This window comes from Acanthopagrus latus, chromosome 17 (assembly GCF_904848185.1).
Source record: "Acanthopagrus latus isolate v.2019 chromosome 17, fAcaLat1.1, whole genome shotgun sequence".
Classification (NCBI taxonomy): Eukaryota; Metazoa; Chordata; class Actinopteri; order Spariformes; family Sparidae; genus Acanthopagrus; species Acanthopagrus latus.
In genome coordinates, this window is record NC_051055.1 from 16,481,110 (window position 1) to 16,503,003 (window position 21,894).

At 40.4% G+C, this 21,894-nt stretch overlaps 2 protein-coding genes across 4 annotated transcripts in view; one reads left to right on the plus strand and one right to left on the minus strand.

Moving 5' to 3' along the window:
* Window positions 1–5,426, plus strand: si:ch211-269k10.4 (uncharacterized protein LOC100150242 homolog). The gene is made up of 6 exons (XM_037074104.1): window positions 1–145; window positions 1,619–1,800; window positions 2,967–3,086; window positions 3,222–3,278; window positions 3,374–3,481; window positions 3,583–5,426. The coding sequence occupies exons 2-6, from the start codon at window positions 1,633–1,635 to the stop codon at window positions 3,679–3,681; spliced, it is 552 nt and encodes a 183-aa protein (XP_036929999.1). The 5' UTR covers window positions 1–145; window positions 1,619–1,632; the 3' UTR covers window positions 3,682–5,426.
* The window catches only part of zgc:158766 (uncharacterized protein LOC100009641 homolog), a 26,892-nt gene continuing 9,192 nt past the window's right edge, over window positions 4,195–21,894 (minus strand). The window contains exons 4-24 of one of the 3 annotated variants that reach the window (XM_037074098.1): window positions 19,852–20,055; window positions 19,163–19,286; window positions 18,295–18,388; window positions 17,687–17,773; window positions 17,380–17,496; window positions 16,298–16,396; window positions 15,929–16,071; window positions 15,695–15,833; window positions 15,475–15,597; window positions 15,219–15,383; window positions 14,196–15,055; window positions 13,348–13,597; window positions 13,032–13,121; window positions 11,746–11,970; window positions 11,339–11,509; window positions 11,060–11,237; window positions 10,836–10,952; window positions 9,255–9,533; window positions 7,981–8,207; window positions 6,210–6,279; window positions 4,195–4,587 (exon numbers count right to left, since the gene is read on the minus strand). In XM_037074098.1, the coding sequence (XP_036929993.1) occupies window positions 6,235–6,279; window positions 7,981–8,207; window positions 9,255–9,533; window positions 10,836–10,952; window positions 11,060–11,237; window positions 11,339–11,509; window positions 11,746–11,970; window positions 13,032–13,121; window positions 13,348–13,597; window positions 14,196–15,055; window positions 15,219–15,383; window positions 15,475–15,597; window positions 15,695–15,833; window positions 15,929–16,071; window positions 16,298–16,396; window positions 17,380–17,496; window positions 17,687–17,773; window positions 18,295–18,388; window positions 19,163–19,286; window positions 19,852–20,055 (3,737 nt within the window). In that variant the 3' untranslated portion in view covers window positions 4,195–4,587; window positions 6,210–6,234. Of the gene's footprint in view, window positions 4,588–6,209; window positions 6,280–7,980; window positions 8,208–9,254; window positions 9,534–10,835; window positions 10,953–11,059; window positions 11,238–11,338; window positions 11,510–11,745; window positions 11,971–13,031; window positions 13,122–13,347; window positions 13,598–14,195; window positions 15,056–15,218; window positions 15,384–15,474; window positions 15,598–15,694; window positions 15,834–15,928; window positions 16,072–16,297; window positions 16,397–17,379; window positions 17,497–17,686; window positions 17,774–18,294; window positions 18,389–19,162; window positions 19,287–19,851; window positions 20,056–21,894 lie in introns of those variants that run through there. The other 2 variants (XM_037074099.1, XM_037074100.1) reach the window with 2 other exon arrangements.

A 21,894-nucleotide genomic window follows, 5' to 3' on the forward strand; every position in this document is an offset into this window, starting at 1 on the left:
CCACTAGTAGAGTAAGGAAGTCAAGGCGTGAAGTGACCTCATCTTTCAAAGTATCTGCAGGGAAGTGAAGATGTTGTCTGAACATTGAGGTAGCCTTCGTGTTTTCAAACTGAGGGTGAAATACTTCAAGCTCAAGAGAAACGTGGTAAGAATCCTAATTTAAGATCCTCATGTATATCATAAATATGTGCTGTGCATACTTGCAATGATGAATGTGAATTTGCAAGCATCTGAGATTCTGTATGTGTACGGTCTCCAGTGGATCTGACATTTTTGTGAACGTTAAATTTGTCATCTAAAAAAATTAGTATATGAATATATAATATATATAATATAATAGTATATGAAAGTATATGAAAAGTATTGGAGACTATTTGGAGCTCTTGTTGAGATATTTTTCAACAACCTAGATATTCAGTTTTTTACTGAATTGAGTTAATGTTCTCTTCTCTAGAGATTGTTGACGGGTAGAGAAACGCTTTTTTCACTTCACCTGTAGAACTTCAGCTCCTACAACAACATGAATGTGAGAGATGTTACGGTGCAAAATTCAAATATCATCCGTATATTATCCAGTTTGTTTGATGTAGACTCAGCAGATTCACACAATCCCTTATCTGTTTATTTATTAATCATTAAATGCCAGTGATGTTTAAATCTGGACCCTGAAATTTGTGACCATCGATGTATAAATCTGCAAAACCTACGAATATAAATCAGATCATTAATCCTACTTTAAAGGTTCATGGAGAAGGGAAACAATCTTAAGTGGCCAGAGAGCTCCGGCAACACTTGTAATACATGGAACAACTTTATTGTTAGAGTGATGTGTTTTGGCATGTGGCCTTCATCGAGGTTGTTGTAGTAGTTCTACTTATTACAAGTGTTGCTGGAGCCTCTTGACCTCTTAACACCTACAAATATGTAAGTCCTTCATTTGACAAAAACTAAAGTGCACAGAAACCATATCATATCTGGTATATCAGCCACATAAAAGAAAAACAGAAACAGCTGCACAACGTAGGCTTCCTATTTACTTACTGGAATACAACACAGAGCCATGAAATAAATTCATCCTTATCCATCATGTTTGATATTTTTGGACATTAGTCCTTTAATTCTTTTGTACTTTAAATGATCACCATGGTGTATTAGATTTCACTGTAGTGGAAGATAACTCGTATATCTTATTTAGATAAATGGTTGAGAAAAATATGATAAAGTGCAATCCAGCAACGACTCACTGTGGCAGCAATGGTCAAAAATCTTTGTTTTGACAGTTTATTTAAGTAACAATTTAAAAGGTCTGTTGAATGTACAAGATATTCAGCTGCTCTTATTCTTTAAAAAGCCACGGCAGTGTTTGTCCCGTGTTAGGAGTGAAGGAGAAACGATTCACGGTACAAATTAAAGCGGCTCCGTGTAAAAAGTTTCAGCCATCAACATGTATTGATCGCTTCTTTATTGGCCAGATGTGAGCGGAAAAATTAGACCTTTCGCCTCGTCTCAGTTCCTCTCTTCGCTCTGCAAACAGCGAGCAACAGTCTGCTAACAAAACAAAAAAAAAAGCACACACATTATATTATTATATATCATGAAAATATGATCATCCCTCCAGATAAGAGAAGCACCATGGCCTGTGCTGACGTTGACATGGACATCCAAGGAGATGACGAGGGGCCAGACACATCCGGCTGCAGAACGCCGCCGAGGATACAACATTACCAAGCTACAGAGCTCGTGCCGGAGGACAAAGGGCCGCTGCATGACCTGCTGAAGAAACAACCTGATGTGCTGGGGGTAAGAGAGACAACGCTGCTCAGGCTTTACACAAAGATAAACACTTGTTAAATATCATGCGAATGTGAATCCAATCATGTTTGGATGAAATCATGGCCTTAATAAATGGAGGCACCTAAAGGACTCCTCAGTGTCCCTGGACTCCAGTTTGAGAACCAGTGGCTTCAGTTAGCAGATTATGGGAGGCCGGGATTGAACTACCAACCTCACAATCACTGGACAACATGGTCTACATGAGCTGCTGTCAGTCCGCATTAGTTGCAAATATTGATAACTATAAGCTTTGTGTGTTAATGTAATGTAATGTAATTGTAACCTTTATAGTCTTTATAGAATGAGCCTCATTTAGTGTTTTTGTCTATACTGCTTCATTATTTTGTTGTATAGTCATAAAAAAAAGATTATTTTTCTTGTATGTCACTACTTTGTTTAATTAGTAATATTCTGACTTAGCAAAGACTTCCAGACAGTCCAGGCATTAGTGATCATAATCTTTTATGCATTCCTCCATGTGACTTTGTTATCCACAATGTATCCAGCATGTCACAAACAGATAACTATGAGGTGTAGTGAAGAGGGATGTCCAAAAACACTTGTACCAATTTTGCAGATATGGGCAGCAGCAACAGGAAACGCATCGTTCGGGGCTTTTGTGGTATTCGACCTCTTCCGTGTGCAGGCTGAAGTTTCATGTCATCCTTTCTGTATGATACTATGAATATGTGCACACTAGTCTCAACAGTTGCACATTTATGTATTTAGGTATTTTGGTCTTTTAATTAATTTGAGATTTTTCTCTAAGTTATATAAGATGTTTTTAGTTTTTTGCTGTTTAGGATCTTTGGTCTATTGTTTAACACTATTTTAAATTGAATTAGTCGACACATGCAAGAGTGAACTTGTCTTATGCATGAGCTAACACAAGGACAACACATCAATCAATGCAAAAATTATGACCATATTCATGCTTGCTGAGGTCTTGTGTTGCTGTCTGTCTCATAGGAGCCTGTCTTGTTGCATTCAGGTCATGATTGAGATGATCTCATTTTTGTCTTGTGCAATTCCTATATTTTATACTGCATGCTGGAATTCATGCGCTAGATAAAGACAATCAATTCATCTTATATTTACTGCAAATATACACAGAGCCTCTGTTTCTCTGTCAGTCTCTGCAGATGGTGAGCGGTATCCTCAGTGTTGGATTGGGAATTATTTTTGCTGCAACGCAGACAATGGGAGATTCCCTTTTCACTCTGTTCAGAGTTTCCCAGCTGACTGGAACACTTGTAAGCCCACATTACTTAAATTATACAATCAATTATTCAAACGAAAGAATGTAAAGCTACAAGTTTGTCAAGAATGAGTAAAGTGAATGTTAACATATCCGATTGATCTTCAATAAAGTGACTTCTCCTCTGCAGTTTATCATCGCTGGATTCACCTCCAACCTGTTGTTCAAATATCCAAGATTACTTCCCGTAAGTACAACACAGTACACGTGCAACAAGCAACACAAACAGTTAATGAAGGGTTTACTTAAAAAATGACGATGAGTGTATGGTTTATGTTCCAGGTGTCCCTCGCAATCAACTGTGGCTGCATTATTGTAGCTGTACTGGCCGCTTGTCTGATTAGTGTTGACCTGGCTCTCTGGATTCCACAACATCATCAGGAATGGAAGGTAAAACCAAATGAAACCCTTCAGTCCTGATTTAGCAAATATATTTAGTACACATATTAACTACTATGAGACCAATACTTGATCTTTATGTTTTTAAACAGATGGAGCTGATGGAGCTGTGTGTGTTGGGGCTGGAGGTTATTCTCTCTGCGATCCTCTGCGTCTGGTTCGCTAAAGAGAAACGTGCCAAATCCCCTTGATCCGGCTGTTGATATAAACTGAGAAGAAATCTGAGAATGAAAAACTTTATATTAACTGTTAACTGTAAAGCGCTTAAAGGAAGTTAAGCAACCGCATTCGCAAACGTTTAGTCGTTTTGCACATCAAGTGTGGCTTTCTGCTCTGTCTCCGTCGCCTATAATGGAGGTGAGACCCCTCACTTAGTTCAGGCTGTGGTGTGATGTTTGACTCGGACTGGAAAAAAAAGAAAAAAAAAACTGCGGTACACAAATGTCAGGTTCTCTAATGTGAAAGAAAAACCACTTCTTCATTCTGAGTCTAACTGGCAGCAGTGGGTCTCATAGTGCTGCTCAGTCTGTCAATCCGCAAGGGGCGTCTATGTGGTTTGAAACGTATGCTTTGTTATCAGTGGAAATATCTGCAACTGTGTTCACACTTTTCAGCCGCTTTCACATACAGAAAGCTGTACTTAACCGAGAAGGATCCCATTTCATTGACTTGGTTTGTTGTTTGCTAAGAAATGAATACAGCGGCACGTTTTAACCATTTTTAATATCGTCTGTACAAACGTGTCTTAACACAAGACTGGCAACGAAAGACAACAAATATGACAGCACAACATTGTCTGGATTGATCTGCCTGCTACTGTTTTTGTAAAATACATAATAATAATAAAAAAAACTCATCTACAATATAAACACTGATTCATACCTAGTTCAATTAAAACAAATGTACAGACCGCTGACGTACCATCGTGGCAGTGTATATTATGTGTCAATTTACAGAATCTGAATGAAATGTTATCGAATAGCTGAGCTTCATCTGTTAAAGTCTTAGTGCTCCAAAGCTGGATTCCTCTTATTCACATCTCCTCGTGCTGACGATCAGACTGACTTCAAGCAGCATTCACCTCGAGGACTTCACAGCTATGAAGAAAGAAGGAAAAAGAATGAGGGATTTAGAAAAACACAGAATATATTCATCCGTTTCTTTACAGCGCTTAAAGTATTTTTTTCAGTATCTGTTAACATCTGTTTTTTTAGTCACTGGCCACGTGATTAAGTCAATCTACATTTTCCTTGTTTGATTTTGAAAAATGAGAAAATGACTAACTTCATGTAATTAAATAAACAGAACTCGAGTATGATACAGCTCTCAATAGTCACAAGGGGATTTGTCAAATGATCGGTAGTACTGGATTCAGAACAGCTTTAACGTCAATCCCGCATTAATACGACTACTACTATTTGGTGTGTTAAATTAGTGAAACAGATTTTTGTGATTCTGAACATCAACTTTGTCTGCAAGTTAAGACATGATAGATATTTGATATCAAAACTCATGATTCTGTCAGGATTAGCCACTCATCTTGACAGTTCCCTCAACAGATTCTATGTTTCCATCTCTGACAGACAGTAAGTTGTCAATTGCTTAAGAATGTCAGACAGTTTATTTTCAGACAGTTTATTTTCTGGTGGGGTTTTATTAACTGCTCTTCTCTGGCAGCACAAACAAATGAAACGGGAACACACAATGTATTTTCTTGGAGTGCTAAAGCAATCCTATTCTCAGGATGTTATGATATACAGACTTAATTTAAAAGCTGAAGTCCATCACACTGCTATAACTTTACACTTACTGCTTATGATTAGATTACTGTTAGATTGCCACAAAACCACTTTTACCACTGATTGGAGCATGAAGAACTAACACTTTCAACAGACAAATATTTTAAGTATTTAACACAAATTTTGAAAGAAAAAAACCCCCAAAAAATGACAATAGCCTAATTTTAAAGCAATATCTAAAAATGGGGAATAATACAAATGTTGTTATTGTGACTGTTCATTTTATTTAGGTCACACCACAAACAGCAAGACCGAAGTTTACTCCACAAGCCTTTAATTTGTTTAAATGTAACTTAAATTCTAGAACTATTCTGTTTGGCTCATTTCCTACAGCTTATTTTATAGTTGCTATGTGAAATTTAATATTTTATTAATTTAATCTTTTGAATATATTGTATATAGTGGTTTTGCAATACCATTATTTTCCATTAAGAACAATAAAGCCTAAACATTAAACTTGTTAGAACATTAGAAACAAATAAAAATTGTACATTTAACAGTTTGTAAAAAAAACAAACAAACAAAAAAAAACCACCACAACCTTTCACCATAAATGCATTCCAAAGCCCCCAAAACAACGAGCGTGCATGCATTCAAACTCACATCAAATTCATGACAACACATACTGAATGACACAAATTCCACCCACATGTCAAACGGATGCATAGAAGAAATGAGAGGATGAAGAACCCGGGAGGAAGAACATGAGAAAGAGTCAGAAGTTTACAAAACAAATGCACCCATCAGAATGAGAGCCCTCTAACCCCCCCCGAGGACACACTGCCATGCAGCACACAATACAGGCACCAAAAGCACATTTTCACACAGATTAGTAGTCAGTTCACAGGCTCCTCACAGTTGTTAATGAGTCTGTGAAAGGAACAACACAGATGTCCACTCTGGTGACACCGGCTACTTACTGAGCTAAAACCCCTCAGCTCTGAGTCAGACCACAGTAGAGAGGCCTACTGCTATATGAGAGGCCGTGCTCTGGTAAAAACAAAACAGCAAAAAGGTTTGAGTTAAACTGAATCTTCAGTTCATTTTCAGCTCTAAACCCTCAGAGTCTAAAATCCAACTTAAAATACGAGACGAAGAAAATATCATCTAAAGTCTTTCGCAGATTTCGAACGTGTCTTTGCTTTCCAGCTTGAAAAATCCAACATGTTGAATATAAGCAACAGCTCTGAGTAAAGCTTACTAAGATGGTTAGAGATCTGAATCCTGAACTTCTTCATTTGACCAGATATCAGCACAGATCTGTGATGATTTAGAAATTGGTGTGTTAATAAGGCTTCACAGTCACATAAAACGTCTCTGGTTTCAGACAAATAACCGACATCAGGGTTACGGGGTGTGCAAAAAAATCTGTCAATTGTAATTTAACATTTTCATTTTGCACCTGAGGGCCTGATATTCAGCAGGGCAGATGATAAAAGGATTTCTGTTATTGAAATTTGTTGATGTGTGTGCTGTGATTTATAACATGAAAAAAAAAAAAGTTTAGTATCTTAATCCCTTAATAATCATTGACATTGTTTGTTGGGAATTTAAATAATAATATGTTACTGGGTGCACCTGAATTATATGCTGCTGCACCAGTGCAACCAGTGTAAAAGTTTTGTCGGGAGCCCTGAACATGGCGCTACAATGTTTTTAATTACTACCCATTCTTAATTCTAAGTCTTTGTTTGTGGCGAATGTAAAAATGACATTCTCAAAGTAGGAGCACTTCAAACTAATGTGATGACATTTTTTAGCAACTCAGTATTGCTTCCATGGCATAAATATTTATATCTTTTCTTTTTTTATCAGCTAATTACTAAATGACAAAAAGTTGTGAAAAATGCTCATCAAAATTTTCCAGAGCCCATAGTGTCGTCTTGAAATTGCTTCTTTTGTCCGACCAACAGTCCAAAGCCCAAAGACCCTTCATCTACAGTCAAAAATGCTGAGAAAAGCGGATACTCCTTACGTCTTAGTAGTTGGAACCAGCAAATGTTTGACATTTTTGGTTGAAAAATAATTGGTGGCATCTACTTTCTTTCGATAAACAAATCCTCTAATCACTGCAGCTCTGAAGGAAGTGCAATGAATAAAATGACATCTAAAACATCTAAACAAAACAAATCATATAATTATGTCTTTAATGCCCTTTAGTTGTACCCGTGAGCTGAGTATTTCGGGCTGAATTTTTCATACTGATAGATTAAGGCTGGGCTTACTGAAATCTCCTGGATCAAAAGAAAAATATAACTTATTAGTGGGTAATATGGGGAGGAGTACAAGATACAATGATAAGTACAATACATTTCATCATGTAGATTACTATCTTATATAAAAGGAAATTATAGCTTCTGTAAAAAAAAAAAGAAAAAAAAGAGTAGATATGATTAGGTTGAAAAAAAGGGAAGTACTTCATACTTCAACTGTCCCTGATGCTGCTGACATATGACATATATTCAAGGAAGTAGCACTAGTAAAAATACATGCAAAACATTCTGAGGTTAAGTATTCATACCATCATACAAACATAGACTCCTACTGAAACACAGGACTTGAGCTAGAGCCACAAAATAAAAATGGATGGATGAATGAAATACACTCTCTTAAAACATTTTGCTAGCAGTGGTACAACAGCAGGTGAACTGAGCATGAGATTCTAAGGAAGATAAATCACCAAACACTCACTGCAGTGATGAACTTTGTGCCGGGCGGCTGGAGGTCTTCTTCTTTCTGGAAGATGGAAGGAGACGTGATGGAGGAGGGTGGTGTGGAGGAGCACAGGAACGAGGGGGGCTCGTTGTTGTTGAGGGAGTCCATGACCATGCTGGGGTGTGCTGGTATGGTGACGGTGCTGAGTCCTGTTACACTGTCAGTGGAGGTACACTGGGAGGACGTCTCCGAGCTCTCAGTCACTGTCACACAACATAAAAATAACACGTTAAAGCTGTAAAACTGGATCGAACAACACAGAAAGGGCCAACGGGGTTCTGGGGAAGTTCAGTCAGTTTGCAGGCAGTTACTAAGTCTGTCATGACTTTTGTGTTTTCCTGAAGCTCCTATGTGAAATATTAGAAATGTTCAGACTTTGGCAACTCCTAGTGGTCGCAGCAAAGATCACAATGTGGCAGGAAGTAAACCCTCATTTACCCCTGTGTAAAATACGTATATATTATTTTTATGTTTATTTTTAGGTGCCTCTCCATTTTAAGTGTTTATCAAGTATTTTGGATTTTTAGCTTTGTAAATACTTAAGATCAGTTTGAAGAGATTTGTTTTCATCTTTAAATGAAAGGTTCTTTTCTGTTGAAAAAAAAGCCAAATCAAATCTTCTGTAACTCAATTTGTTAAAACCTGGGTAAATAGTTTCTATAGGCATTGTGTGTTTAGAAAAATGCTGATATATTAGAATCTTCTTCATTGATTTAAAACTGTTTAAACTGTTCATTGGCTTTATCATCCATAGCATCCATAAAAAATACATTTTGTGTTTTCTGCTGTAAGACAACACCGATTACAGTAAATTAGGTTCTTGCGTAACACCAAAAGATCAGAAAATACTTTCAGTAACAAAAAGTGGAGAGAAACATTAGAAGAGAGCACAAATGAGCAGCTGATAATGTGCCAACTAACGGTTAAACTACAGTGTTTATGCAGGCGACTCTATTTACACCTCTTATTTTGCCAAGAACTTTTCTGTATCTGATGTTCACTATTTGTCTAATTACCAAAATAAACTCCTGACATCACTGTCAAACAACAACCACTGCTGACGTGACTAGGATGCGCGTGGACGAGATCATATCATTATTCAAGTTATGTTCAGTCTCGTTCACCGACTTCCTCTCTTCCTCTCTGACTCTCTCCCCGGCAGTTAAAGCAACAAGCGACATTTTAATACAGAAACGTTATATGTTTTATCTTCCGATGAAAACAATGGGCAGAAAAAGACAGCCACTCACTCATGGAGGGCTGGCTCCCCGTGTCCTGCTCCAGCTCGTCCTCCTCTATGCAGTCGTAGGGCCACTGCGCGAAGGAGGGAACGCTGGTCATCGGGTACGGATGTGTGTGCGGGTGAGAGGGCGAGGAGTAGAGATGAAGATTGAGCGAGCCCAGCAGGGAGGAGGACGACTGGCTGCTGGAGGAGGAGGTGCTGCTGTTGGAGATGGTGGAGTGGGGTCTCTTGAACGAAGTGGCGTGTTCAAAGGAAGGCACCGCGATGGATGCTCTGGTCCTAGACTCTGTTGTCAGGGCAGACAAACAAACACATCATTAACATTCCTGCGGTTGTTATTGATGACAATTAGGGCATGAATATTTTTTATATGGCATCACTGGTACACCATGACAGAAATTCATGTAAAATAGCTGTACAGTGGCTGCAAAAATAAAAAAATGGATCTAAATGAAATGAAAGGTTCATTTCAATGAATTCCTACAACCAAACAAATCGCCCGCACCAAGAAAGAAAATGGAAATGAAAAGTCATGTCTCTAAGTGCATTTTTAAATCCTTATATAACAATATGAAAAAAAAAAAAAAAAGAACAATAACAAGCAACTCATCCTTGTGTCAGTCACTCTTTGTACTATGTAACAAACAACCTGAGGAGAACATGCAAGCATCCCAAAGTGGTACTTTTTTTTTTGCTAGCCACCAAGCTAACAATCCATCTATAGCTCTCCCTTTTTCCTTTTTAAATGGCAATAATTATTTTCAATTTTCAACCAAATGCACAGAAGCCTAGAAGAAGAATACAGAACAGCTGGATATTTACATTTTGACATGATAACCGCTAAAACTCCTCATGCCTCAATATCAAGTAGTCAGAAATCAAAACATTCCAACTTCCTACTGAATAAAGTACAGTGGAACACCACATTTGTAGACTCTGGGCAAATCCACCTACCCTGACTTCATAAGGGAGTCAAACGTCCCAGAACAATGGCAGCACCCATTGGGAAGGTTAGGATGTATTTGTAGACGACAGTGTTCATTTAGGAATTGTGATTGAAATGTTAAGATACGTTTTCAAGTATTAAAGCACCGTCAAAGACACATAATATTGTTATGATCAGACACGTTTTTTTATCAACTTTTGCCGTTGTGAACCTGGAACGCATTTAGGTCCAAAGTTGGAAGTTTCAGCAAGGAAAGTCAGACCTCATATGTTGACTGGAACGCAGTATTACTCCTTTTACTCCTTGTTAGGTCAATTTTTCCTGTGCTATCGAAAATATTATCGAATATCTATATTTTTCAAGGTACCGTATAGAAGTTAGAAATTCCACTATCATGACAACACTAGTAGCAGGAGCGCCCTCTAGTGAGCAAGATTGAATGTGACAACCAAGCCTGTTCTCCCTTAAAACACCTGTAATCAAGAACCAAGTTTTTGTGTTCTTATCAAAGTGAATGTTGAATGTGAAGAGTCTGCACAAATACAAGCTGAATAATGAAGATGCAAAAACCAGAGAGAGGAAGAGAGTCAGAGAAAGACAGAAAAAAGTAACACAAACATAAAATGTGAAGGAACAGCTCACCTGACCCCTTCATGATATAGTCGATGGCTCTGTCACTGATCGCTGCATCGCTCGGCTTGATGTCCATGAAAGGCTTGCTTCCAATCCCCATGGAAACCATCTCCTGCATGCGCAACGCTGAAATTCAGAAATGTAATACTTTAACGACAAAACAAAAGTCTTATATAGGATAAGAAGTCTGAGAGTCGCACTGATATCTACGTCAAAATAACAATGAAAGTCACCTCTGTTTCTGAGCGCCTGCCTCCACAGGATCTTCCCTATGATGGCTGTCCACACAGCCTTGACCTCTGCGGAGCTGGCCTGGAGTATAAAGGTGTCTTGCGTCTTCCTCCGACGGAACCAAATCTCAAAACGAAGCCCGCTGTCGCCAACATTTTCAGTCATGCCGATCTCTGCTGTCTAAAGTAGAAAAAAAAAAAAAACAGAAAATCAAATCTACTGTCTGTGTATAGCAGAAACTGACCCCACAAGAAAACCCTCCCCAAACAATAAATTCTTACTTTGAAGGACTGTTTATAGATGTAAATGTCGTATCCTCCCTCGATCTTTTTGGTCTTGCTGAAGAGGATGAGGTCTTCAAACAAGAAGACGTGGCGGAGGTATTTCCTGCGTCCACACCAGACGATGAACTCATCCTGGCAGCGGAGTTGACCCTGTTCTTTTAGGTTCACCTGGAGAGGAAACACGGCCGGTCACATGCGTCAGAGAGAACAATACAGTTTCTAGTGGGATTCTGACCTCACTCTGCTGAAAACACAACAAGATGACCTCGAATTCAAAAATAGATTTAATGACCTGTCTCCCCAGATTGTCTTAAAGTAACGTTAGGTGTTGTTTTTGCTCTCATGCTGACATCAAAATATTCATCATAGCGTTAAATCGCTCTGTGCCCATTATTACTGCTTACATCACAGCCCCGAATAGCATCCATAGCCAGCAGGTCGTTGCCATGACGAAGCTGAAATTTGACCATCTCCTCTGCGGTGCGGAGGTCACTCAGCTCCTGCTCCCGGGAAGGACTGCACTCCTTGATCAGGTCTTTGAGCAACAGTGCATATTTACTCATCCTCTGGATGGGCTTCAGCAGGTAGGACGCCAGGTCCATTTTGTCACCGAGCTCCAGCTGCTTATTCTGGAGACAGACAGTGAAGATTGTTGGTGTGGTTCAAAGGTCATAGGGTAAATTTGTTAGTTTAGGCAGCAAACTGGAAATTCAGACACAGTACAAAGTGCCAGGTTACGGCAAGGAATGCAGTCAGGGGGCTAATTGCTATTAAGCATATGAAAAGCACTTGGGATGAATGAGTCTCTGAGTCTCCAAACAGGTGCCCTGGCACGGCGGCGTGAGGGCAACAGCTCTAACTCCCTCTGGAGTGGATGATCCTGGCAGCCTAATGTAGCAAAGCTCCTAAAGAACTGGGCTGTTTTGACCAAAAGCTTGTCCTGAGATCTTACCAGTAATTCTAACAAGCCTTCCAACTCAAGTCTGTTCTTACTGGACAAATCTAGGTTTCCAAACAGCCCATCAGAACATAACGACATGCCTAAATATAGAGACCTTGTCTATGAAATATATCTAATCGCACTTACTGCTGCTGTTGTGATTAGATGTTGTTGTTGTCTCGTCATGTGCTAAATGCCGGTATGTTGACCCTGTCTTGACTCAGTCACATTTATGAAAGAGATCTTCATCTCAATGTCACCTCCAAGTTAAATAAACTTCTCAATAGTTTGTAAAAACTGATTATTTCCATTCTTTGCTCAACCTGAAATAAATCTATGTGCAATATTTCATAGTGTATTTCAATGATTGTTGTTTAACTTTTTATAGAAATTCATACTGTGTACTTTTGTGTATTTTCTTGTTGTGCTTCTACTCTTCTGAATTCCTTTATCTTGCTTTTCTTCTTATCAGATGACTCTGAGAGATACACAAAAAAAATTCCAGTGTAACCGTGCTGCCCTGTTCTGCAAAATCTTATCTGAATTGTCCATCAGTTCTGGCCATGTCAAGTTACTGGTTTGGGCTCTAATGTGGATACTTTTTGCGATACATTCAGTTTACATCCAAAGCATCAAACGGTTGGTTTGTGAATTGATTTTTGTCTTGAGAGAGTGTTTCGTGACGTGTTTTTGTGTTAACCCCGGGACCTGTCAGTGTGTGATGGATGTACCCAGAGCTTCAAGACGCACCTTAAAGAATTCGTTCCCATGGCTGCTGAGCAGAGCGTCCGACTGGGGCTTATTCTTGCTGTACAGGGCATACATTCCAAACTGATCCTCCTGCACACGAGATTAACAAGTTACAACACTGACTACAGTTAGAAGGTATGCGCACGCTTCGGTATGCTTTATCCAACACTGTGAACGTCACCATGACACATCGTGGGACACATGAAGTTGTTTTGAAAAACAGGAGCAACTACAGGTCAACACATCATTACAGTCACTGCTGTTTTGAAGCTGTCAGAGAGTCCTCTGGGCTCATCGACCGACCGCCTGGACTCACGTGTCTGAGAAAACAGCTACTGATGGACAGCGGGGAGTGGGCGCATGCCTCCAGATCCTTCAGGAAGTACTGGCTGTGGAAGTCCCAGAGCTTCTCCACATTCCCGAAAATGATGCTGCGTTTCCCTCGCAGGTCCTGCGGCAGATCCAGGCGCTCCATCTCGGGGAAATAGTGCTCGATGATGTAGCTGAGAGAGCGGACGTACTCCCTCTCTGTGGAAATCATCTCATCCATGATGTGCTGCACTTTACTGGGGAACAAAAAGACACAATGAGGGATAAGACAGAGTACTCGTGATTTGTACAGTGCATCGATATATTGATTGATACAATATCAACCAGTAACAACTTTAGGAAATCAACAAGGTTTTCTCTTCATTTTACACAATTTGTCAAGCACATTTAGCAAAATTCTGGATTTTCTCAGCATTCTTTAATTACACACTGAATATTTGGGGGGTTTTAGCTGTTGTTCATATAGAAAAGGAAAGTCAAGTCCTCATCTTGGGCAGAGTTTTTGTTAGTTGCAGCCCTAATTGGTATGAAGGCTGCATTATCATCACAATAAAGTGAATTGTATTTGTCAAGGAACATTCACAGGTAAGACATGATCATATGGCTAGACTAGATTTAAATGTTTTTTGTGGGATTTTAAAGTATTTTCCGAATAACTTCTTGTAAATCAACACAGTTTGTACAACAGCTGAGCAGGACTGAGCTGGTCATGAATATCGTCTTTTTTTGTGTAATTTTTATCTAGAAGATAGAATATTTCAAATGTTAATCAGAGTTATGGGTTGTAAAGTAAAGCCCCTGTTAATGTTTCATATCAATGCTTCTCCCCCTCACCTGCTCTGTTTCTTTCCATCTCCGTCGCTTCGTCTGCTGTGGACCCTGGAGGGCGTAGACATGCTGCGGCTGCGTCCCAACGCCGGGCTCGTCACGTCAGGCCTCTGCAGCTTCTTCTCTGCCGACACGTTGTTAGCCACCTCCAAACCCTTGATGTACACGCCAGTGTAGCCATGGATGTGGCTGACATCCGAGTGACTGCTGTCTCTTGGGGTCAGCTCGTAGCTCATGGTCTTCTTCATGATCTTCTTCATCGGCTGCTTGCGGAGGCGGGCGGTCCCGGAGTAGACGGGCTCCGAGTGGCAGGAGATGGTCGAGTCGATGGTGCAGTCGCTGTCCGTGTCGTCAAACATGGATGGGCTCTGCCTCAGTTTGCTGTCACAGTCGGCGGGGAAAATGAAGTGCGAGGAGGAGGAGATTGAACTGGTGGGGCTCTTGGAGAAAGGCTCAGCAGAGTGAGGCTTGTTGTCCTCTAAAGTTAAGGGAGTGATCGCCCCAGGTAAAAGCACACACTCGTTAGGTTCATGCTGCTCTGTAGAGGCAGTCTGGCTCTCTACAGCTGTCGTATCCTCAGCTGTGGAGTCCGGTGCTGCCGTCGTGGCTCGGGCCAAAGTCTCTTCTAACTGCCGTTTGGTCTCCTGACACTTGTGCCACACCGTGTTCCACTGCTGCAGCTGCTGAGGACTCTCCAGAGACAGCACCATGTTGTTGAGGGTGCTGAAGTTGTCCATGGAGAACTTGGATGCCTCGGTGTAGTAATCCTGCAGGATCTGCACCACAGATGGCGAAAGTATGTTGCCTGAGCTGTCCAGACTCAGGTGATGGAAGTAATCCTGGCAGTGCTCCATCCACTGGTTTGCCTACACGTTAGAAAGAGTTATTAATCTATTTTAAATATAGTTAAGAGACACAGTATCATCAAAAAAGGCCTCAGAGTTCATACAACGACAGCTAATAGAGAGCACTCCTGTGAAATCCAACAGTACCTTTGAATCAGTATTGACGTGAGTTTTTCATACTTACTGAGTCATAGAATTCATACAGATTGGTGAGGACGTCCAGCTGGGCCTTCCTCCTCTCCACTCTGCCTAAGATGGAGCCCAGATGTTTCTTAAAGTCGAGGAGAACCGAATCTGGAAGGGACTCCGGAGACTCTTTCACCAGCTGCAGGCCATGCCTCTGCTGGTGCTGTCAGGATAAGGACGAAACTGATCAATTTAACACTGACCGTCTTCTGTGATCCGTGAGTAATATGTTGAAAAAAAAAGTCTCTATTTACCACTGACTCCTCCAGAAACTGCTCCAGGCTCTCTCTCATCTCCTTAATTTTAGCCACAGACAGAGTCAGGGATTCCAGAGGTGTGAGCTGCTTCTCTCCCTCGCCACTGAACCAGAGTTTGATCTGGAAGGAGAAGGCATTTGTTCATTGCTCATCTCCATTGATTATCGAAAACTGCAGCGCAGATGTTAATGTCAGGAGTGAAACAGTTCAAGCTCACCTGTTGCGTTTGCTCCTCAAACTTGCGCACCTCCAGCAGGCTCTCCAGCTGTTTCTGAGACTTGTTGGAGAGGATCACAAGCTTGTGGACTTCTTCATCTACCTGGTTGTACAGTGCATTCAACATATCGACAGCATCTCTAGAGGAAACAAAGAAAACACATACACACTTGATGAAAAGTGAATTTCATTATCCTTACACTGACCCATGTCATGTCCATCTAGTCTGCAGTACCTGTAGTTTTCATTCTCACAGGCCTCTTCTTTCCTGATGCGGGCGAGGACAGTGCCTCCCTCTAGACGTAGTCTGTTCAGACGGGTGTCATCTAGCACAGACTTCATGAGGTGCTTCTGCTTTTCCATCACCTCTGACACCTCCTGAAGTAAACACGCACAATAACAAATGAAAAACTATTGAGTGAACAGTTGATGGAGATACACATGAATGTTTTTGACCTCAACAGGCCCAAAGATCACGACACTTAGCCATAAAAACAAACTGTTTACTCCAGTGAGGAGGAAAGAGGCCAGCAGAGAGCTATTGTGTGTCAGTGGAGACACATAAATCAGAAGGCCAGACTGCCTACAGGAGGCTGGGTCTGACCTCAGAGGTCTTCAGGTTGCTGCTGTTGCTCATTGTGCTGATGGACGCTTGAAGGGAGGAGATGGCCGCGCTGCAACTGCTGGCAAAGGGTTCAATTTTCTGTGAGTGAGACAGAAAAAGATGGAGAGAGTTTATTGCTGCTAGCAGTGTCAAAGCATCAGAAATTACTAAAGCCTGTTGCCATTCTTCTCCAAATCGGTAGTGGAGACAAGTGAGCCAACGAGTAACATAATTTTCAATGTGTTCTCATTTATTCTGACACATGCACTTTTCAGGCACTATACATGTAGTCCTGTTACCAAAAAATATCATTTTCCAAAAGGTATCTCAAGCTCCTAAATATGTTTACAAATGCAGGGTGTCTACAGTTATCAGACATTTAAATTCAACAGATTTTCAAATTTAAGACTTTAAAACTACTTCTTCAAGCATTGCAGGTAAGTCATACATCATATACGTATTTGATTTCATGTAGAAATATTGTTATTAGAGTTAGTTAGTTTGGTTTATGTACATTTTAACAACAGGTAAGTGCAAGTATTCAATACATAGAAGTAACATTAGAAGTTTTGACTTAGATGCTGAAGAACTTGATCTATTTTGACAAAATGAAAAAAAAGTTGGATTCGATCAAATGTTTGCAAGAGCTTGTAAATTTACATCTAATCATAAAATGTATTAAAATGTCAACAACTTGTCACATAATCATTGTTTCCAACAAACCTAGAGAAACCCTAGTTTTATTCAAGGTAACTGTATGTTTTGTTTGAATTCTAGGGCAATGCCAGATGATGTCAGAGAGCGAGGAAGGAAGCTGGCAAACATGACTAAATGTAACAAAACACTTTAATACATTACCTCATCCATCAAAATTTTCTGCCTCACTCAGGCCAGATAGCTATGGCAGTTGTTTAACAACGAAGCCAACAAATCCGATGATCCTACTGCCTTTCACAACATCGTCAGACTCTGCCCTGTGTTTTTGCTGAGCGACCTCAAACAGCAAAAATGACATGAGGACCTGCAGACACCCTAATATGTTTACGTGCTGGCTACAGACCAGCCACCTCTGTCACACCCACCTGCCTGAAGTGGATCCAGTGGTTGTGGTCGTAGTGGAAGGTGCCTTCCAGGTCACGTGTGAGCTGGGTTTGGTCGATGTGTTTTAGCAGGGCTTTCAGAGATGACAGCATCTCGGTCTGTGGCAAGAAGAAACAAAACGTACACACTGAGGTCTCAGTCTGAGCGTGTCTGCTGTCACGCTTCAAAGCAACGGTAACATTAACTTTAATAACAATCTGTGTCATCACAGCCAAGACCTTTCTCAAAACTACCATCAATCTATTTGAAATTACTCTAATCCACTGGATAATAACCATATTCATTTACCTGTACATTGATGTCTCTCTCAGGTTTGGCTGCTGCCTCCTTGTCCACCAGGAAGAGAACCGTGTAAAGTGCATTTGGTACTAATGCCTGAGAAAAAACATGCAAGAGCAATTTTTATAGTCACTTAAAATGGAGAAAATAAATGCTATTACATGAAGATTATTCAAATGAACAACTAAACAATGTAAAATGTGTATTTAAGGTGACTTCTAAAGCGTGTGTTGTGGTTTACAGAATCGCCGTCCTTACATCAGTGAGAAACTCATCATCACATCATGATGATATGTCTCTTGAAAGCCGGCTGCTCGCAGCATGCGGTTAAAAACAGACAAGTAAGCACAGGCTCCTCCACAAGAGCCCCGAGGGCAGCCTTTTTCACAAAAATGTCTTGGAACCTGCAGTCACTACTAATTCAAAGGTGCGCCTTTTTACAAAAAAACCAAACTGTGTCAGAGACCGAGAGGTCAAACAATAAGAAACGTGCGAGGAATGCAGAAGCGTAATAACTCCGCGAGAGAGACGTAGAGCTCGGAGGACAACAGAGACTCAGAGCGGCTCGTTGGGCGTATGTTTGGAGGGTAATTACATATTTTCCGCTGCGGACTCACCTGCAATTCAGACAGAGATGACAACAGAGCTGGAACAGGCGGCTGCCTCCTGCCGTCTATTACAACAGAGAGGCCTTGATCACACCTTTCTTTCCTAGATAATAAAAAGTATTACAGTTAGTGCACTTTGTGAGACCAGTGATTGCATGATACTTTATACAAGCTTAGCATTTGCTAATGTCTGACAAATGAGGAAAACATAAATTAAGAACTATATACATATAAGGATTATTTGGAGATTGATTTAGAAACAAGTCCAAAAATTTAAGACAAGGACGACAAACATTTATTTTGTGAGACCTTTGTGAATGTATGCACTATAGTGTGCAAACTTCCGGTTCTTCACTTTTAACTGTTCTACAAAGCAGAAAAAAACACATACAGTGCTTTCAGCTGTTACACTCCTGGAGGAATCCAGTCAATTTATTATGTGTAGTATTTCATCATTTTATCTTCATCATTATTCTTATTCCTTGTATCATCTTTGATTATTTCTCTGTAAATAATTTCGCTTCCCATCTTTAGTGCTGTCTTATTCAATCAACTTTTATTTGCGTGTGTATTAGTCTCTAGATTCAGTTTTGTTATTCTAACATCCTGTAGCTTTGTCAATCACTTGTAAAGCACTTTGATTTGCATTTGATTGGTTTTAAAAGTGCTATTACGAATAAAGTTTTGCTGATTGGTTAAAGTCATATACAATCCATGTGTAAGTTCTAAATGACAGCTTCAAGGTTTAAATGAGCGTTGTAAAGTCTGCATGGGGCAGCAGGCGTGTTCACTTCAGGTGTGAGGGACAGGTGTGTAAGTTACTGGAGTTACTCTAATGGAAAAAACATAAAACAAACCCTGAGAATGTGCGACTTACCGCAGCGTGGAGTAGTAGTAACCCAATAAACAGGTGAGGTCATTGACCGTGCAGCTCTCACCGGCCCACACCTGAGCTCTCGTGCACACCTGCAGCACTGCCCTCCCACTGCGATCTCGATTTCCTGGAAGAGAGAAGGCGAGTGGGGGGGGGGGTCATCACTTACCACCACTCATATGTCTACTATCGCTTTCTCAGTCAGGAATGTCTGAGCTTTAGGCAGTTGAGTATCATGACGTACAAGTTAGTCTCTATGTGGGACATGAAACTACTTGAAGAAACAGCCCAATATAGATCAAACCCAGTTCAGTATTATCCAGAAACAGATAATATCATAAAAACTTTCACAAACAAACTCATGATTATTTGAGGATAAGGCCCGTTTCTTCTTTGCAGAAGACATGTTGGATATTTGAAGTCATGACTTTACAGGATTTAAAGGAAGTGATTTAACTTTTCCAGTTCATAATCAAGGAAAATGTGTAATTTTATTTTTAATGATTAATCTAGAAATGAGATCAAGTAGAACATGACATTTTACAGTTTGATTCTATTTTTTCATTTTTTAACTGAGTGAAATATAAACATACAGTACAAGACTATTAACTATTGGATGTAAGATACCTGCAAGACAAGCTGCTGGGTCTGAATGACAGCATGTAATATCAGCTGAACCCTTCCTCCCCTACCTGGCAAGATGACCGCCCCGGATGTGAGCAGCTCCTGGTTGACCTCTGACAGCAGCCTGGGGAGGGCTGCGCTGCTCCCATAGGAGGAGCTCGACACTGAAGCCAGCCTGATGGCCGACCCGTTGGCGGCTTTAGGACTGTGTGACTCTTCTCCACTGTGCCTGTGCTGCCTGCTCTCACTGCTGAGGCTGTCATCACGCTGTCCTGTGGAAATAATTATAAATAGTGAGCACAAATCCGGCAGATTGTCTAAGTGGCACTTACTGAGCAACAATTGGACAAAAATACAGGACAAAGAACAGAAATTAGAAGCTTCCTTTCACCTCAGTACTGTCTGACCTAATCGATGATACCTCATGGATGTGTTTATTAGTGGTGTGCGTTCATGCTGACTCATCACAGAGACCAGGTGTTTAGTCAGCCTGACTCATAGGTAACCGAGGCCTTATTAGACTCTCGTAGCATCACCTCCTCCACTTCAGCCTGACATACCTGCAGGCTCTGTTTATAGGAATGCTGCGCTAACATTCCCAAGTGGTACCAAAGTTTATAGACTTGATCCTGTTCCTGAGGCAGCGAAGCAGCGTGCAAACCTTCCCAGAGTGCATATCTCTGTGTAACTAACTGGATTCCTCACTTCAAATTGGTTAAGGAACAATGTCATTTTTACTGTCATACTAGTAAACTGAACCATTTTGAGGTTTGGACTGCTAGCCAGGCAAAGCAAAACATCAAAACATGTCACGTTGGAAAGCTTGGAAATTAATTATAAATTAGATTATTAGAAAAACAGAAAAAGACAGTTGCATTTATTTGATTTGTAGTAACTTGGAACTGCCAAGTCTTTTCAGCTTCCTGTTTGCCTGTTTGAAGGGGCTGAGTCTGATTTTTTTAAGGACCTTACAGCGATCCTCTAACTGGGCTGTTAACATTCGTAACAGATGCTCATCTTTTAAAAAAACATTTGCCTTCTTGGAAGACGTTTCAGTGCAAAATTTGTCAATATGTAATTAAATTTTTTAGTGTACAGAATATTATGATAATAATAATACATTTTACCGCTCAGTATTTCTGGTGCAGAAGAGCGACAGGAGCCAAGTCGAATCTACTAATCAACTACACGTCTCGAGTTCATCAGGCCAGAAAATAGAAGCGATGTCTCTGTCCACACGCCACTAAGTTGTAGCTTTTTTGTTGGGCCTTCCTTTGTTTTACCAGGACAAACCCCTGTAGCACACTCTCTCTCATCTAATTTCTATGGTACAGACACCACAAATTTGACCCACTCATTCATTTAAACTACTTTGTAGTATTTACTCTACTACCAACTATACTCTCACGTCTCCTATCCCTGTCACAATCTAAAAGCCGGGCTGTGACAAATTTCTGTGAGAACATTTAATTTACAATATAATAAGACTGTCTAAACCCATGTAGTGGTCCTGTTGGGCTATAATCAAAACACTGTGATGCTTTGAGCTACATGCTAATACCACTGTGCTGACAGAAAGGAGTGTCACACAAAATGTAACACAAAGTTAAACTGACGCTGATGGGAATGTCAATAGTTTTGTAATAAGAATTCATCTTCAGTGGAACCTGAATGTTTGTTCATGTCAATTTATCCAGCAGTTGCTGAGATATTTTAGTCTGGATCAAAGTGATGGACTGACTGACACTGAAGTCTAAGTCATAAACTAGTCAACTAGGTCCTTTCAAAACATGAGGCATCCAAGCAGGCTTGGAAATCAACACAAAACCTTGATAGGCCATCATTTAACCGGCTCCATCAATAGATCTGTGATCATGGTCACCTGTTGTGTGCTGTCTTTTCAAACAGTTTGAGGCCTCTTGTGTTGTCCTGCTCTGTTGTGTGACAGTAAACCCTCCCAGCTCAGCCTCTATTGTCTTCAAACAGTTGGTGCATTTCCTGTGCGACTGTGTGGCCAGGCGTGTGTTTGCTGCATGTTTCCTAAATTGCTTTGTTTTCAGAGGAAGTGACAAACGTAGAGTAAAGCCTCCTGAGTATTGTCCTGTGTGAAC

Coding starts and splice junctions, on each gene's coding strand:
- si:ch211-269k10.4 (XM_037074104.1), top strand. CDS start 1,633: ATGGCCTGTGCTGACGTTGACATGGACATCCAAGGAGATGACGAGGGG. Junction 3,087..3,221: donor CCCAGCTGACTGGAACACTT/GTAAGCCCACAT, acceptor TCTCCTCTGCAG/TTTATCATCGCTGGATTCAC. Junction 3,279..3,373: donor AATATCCAAGATTACTTCCC/GTAAGTACAACA, acceptor TTTATGTTCCAG/GTGTCCCTCGCAATCAACTG.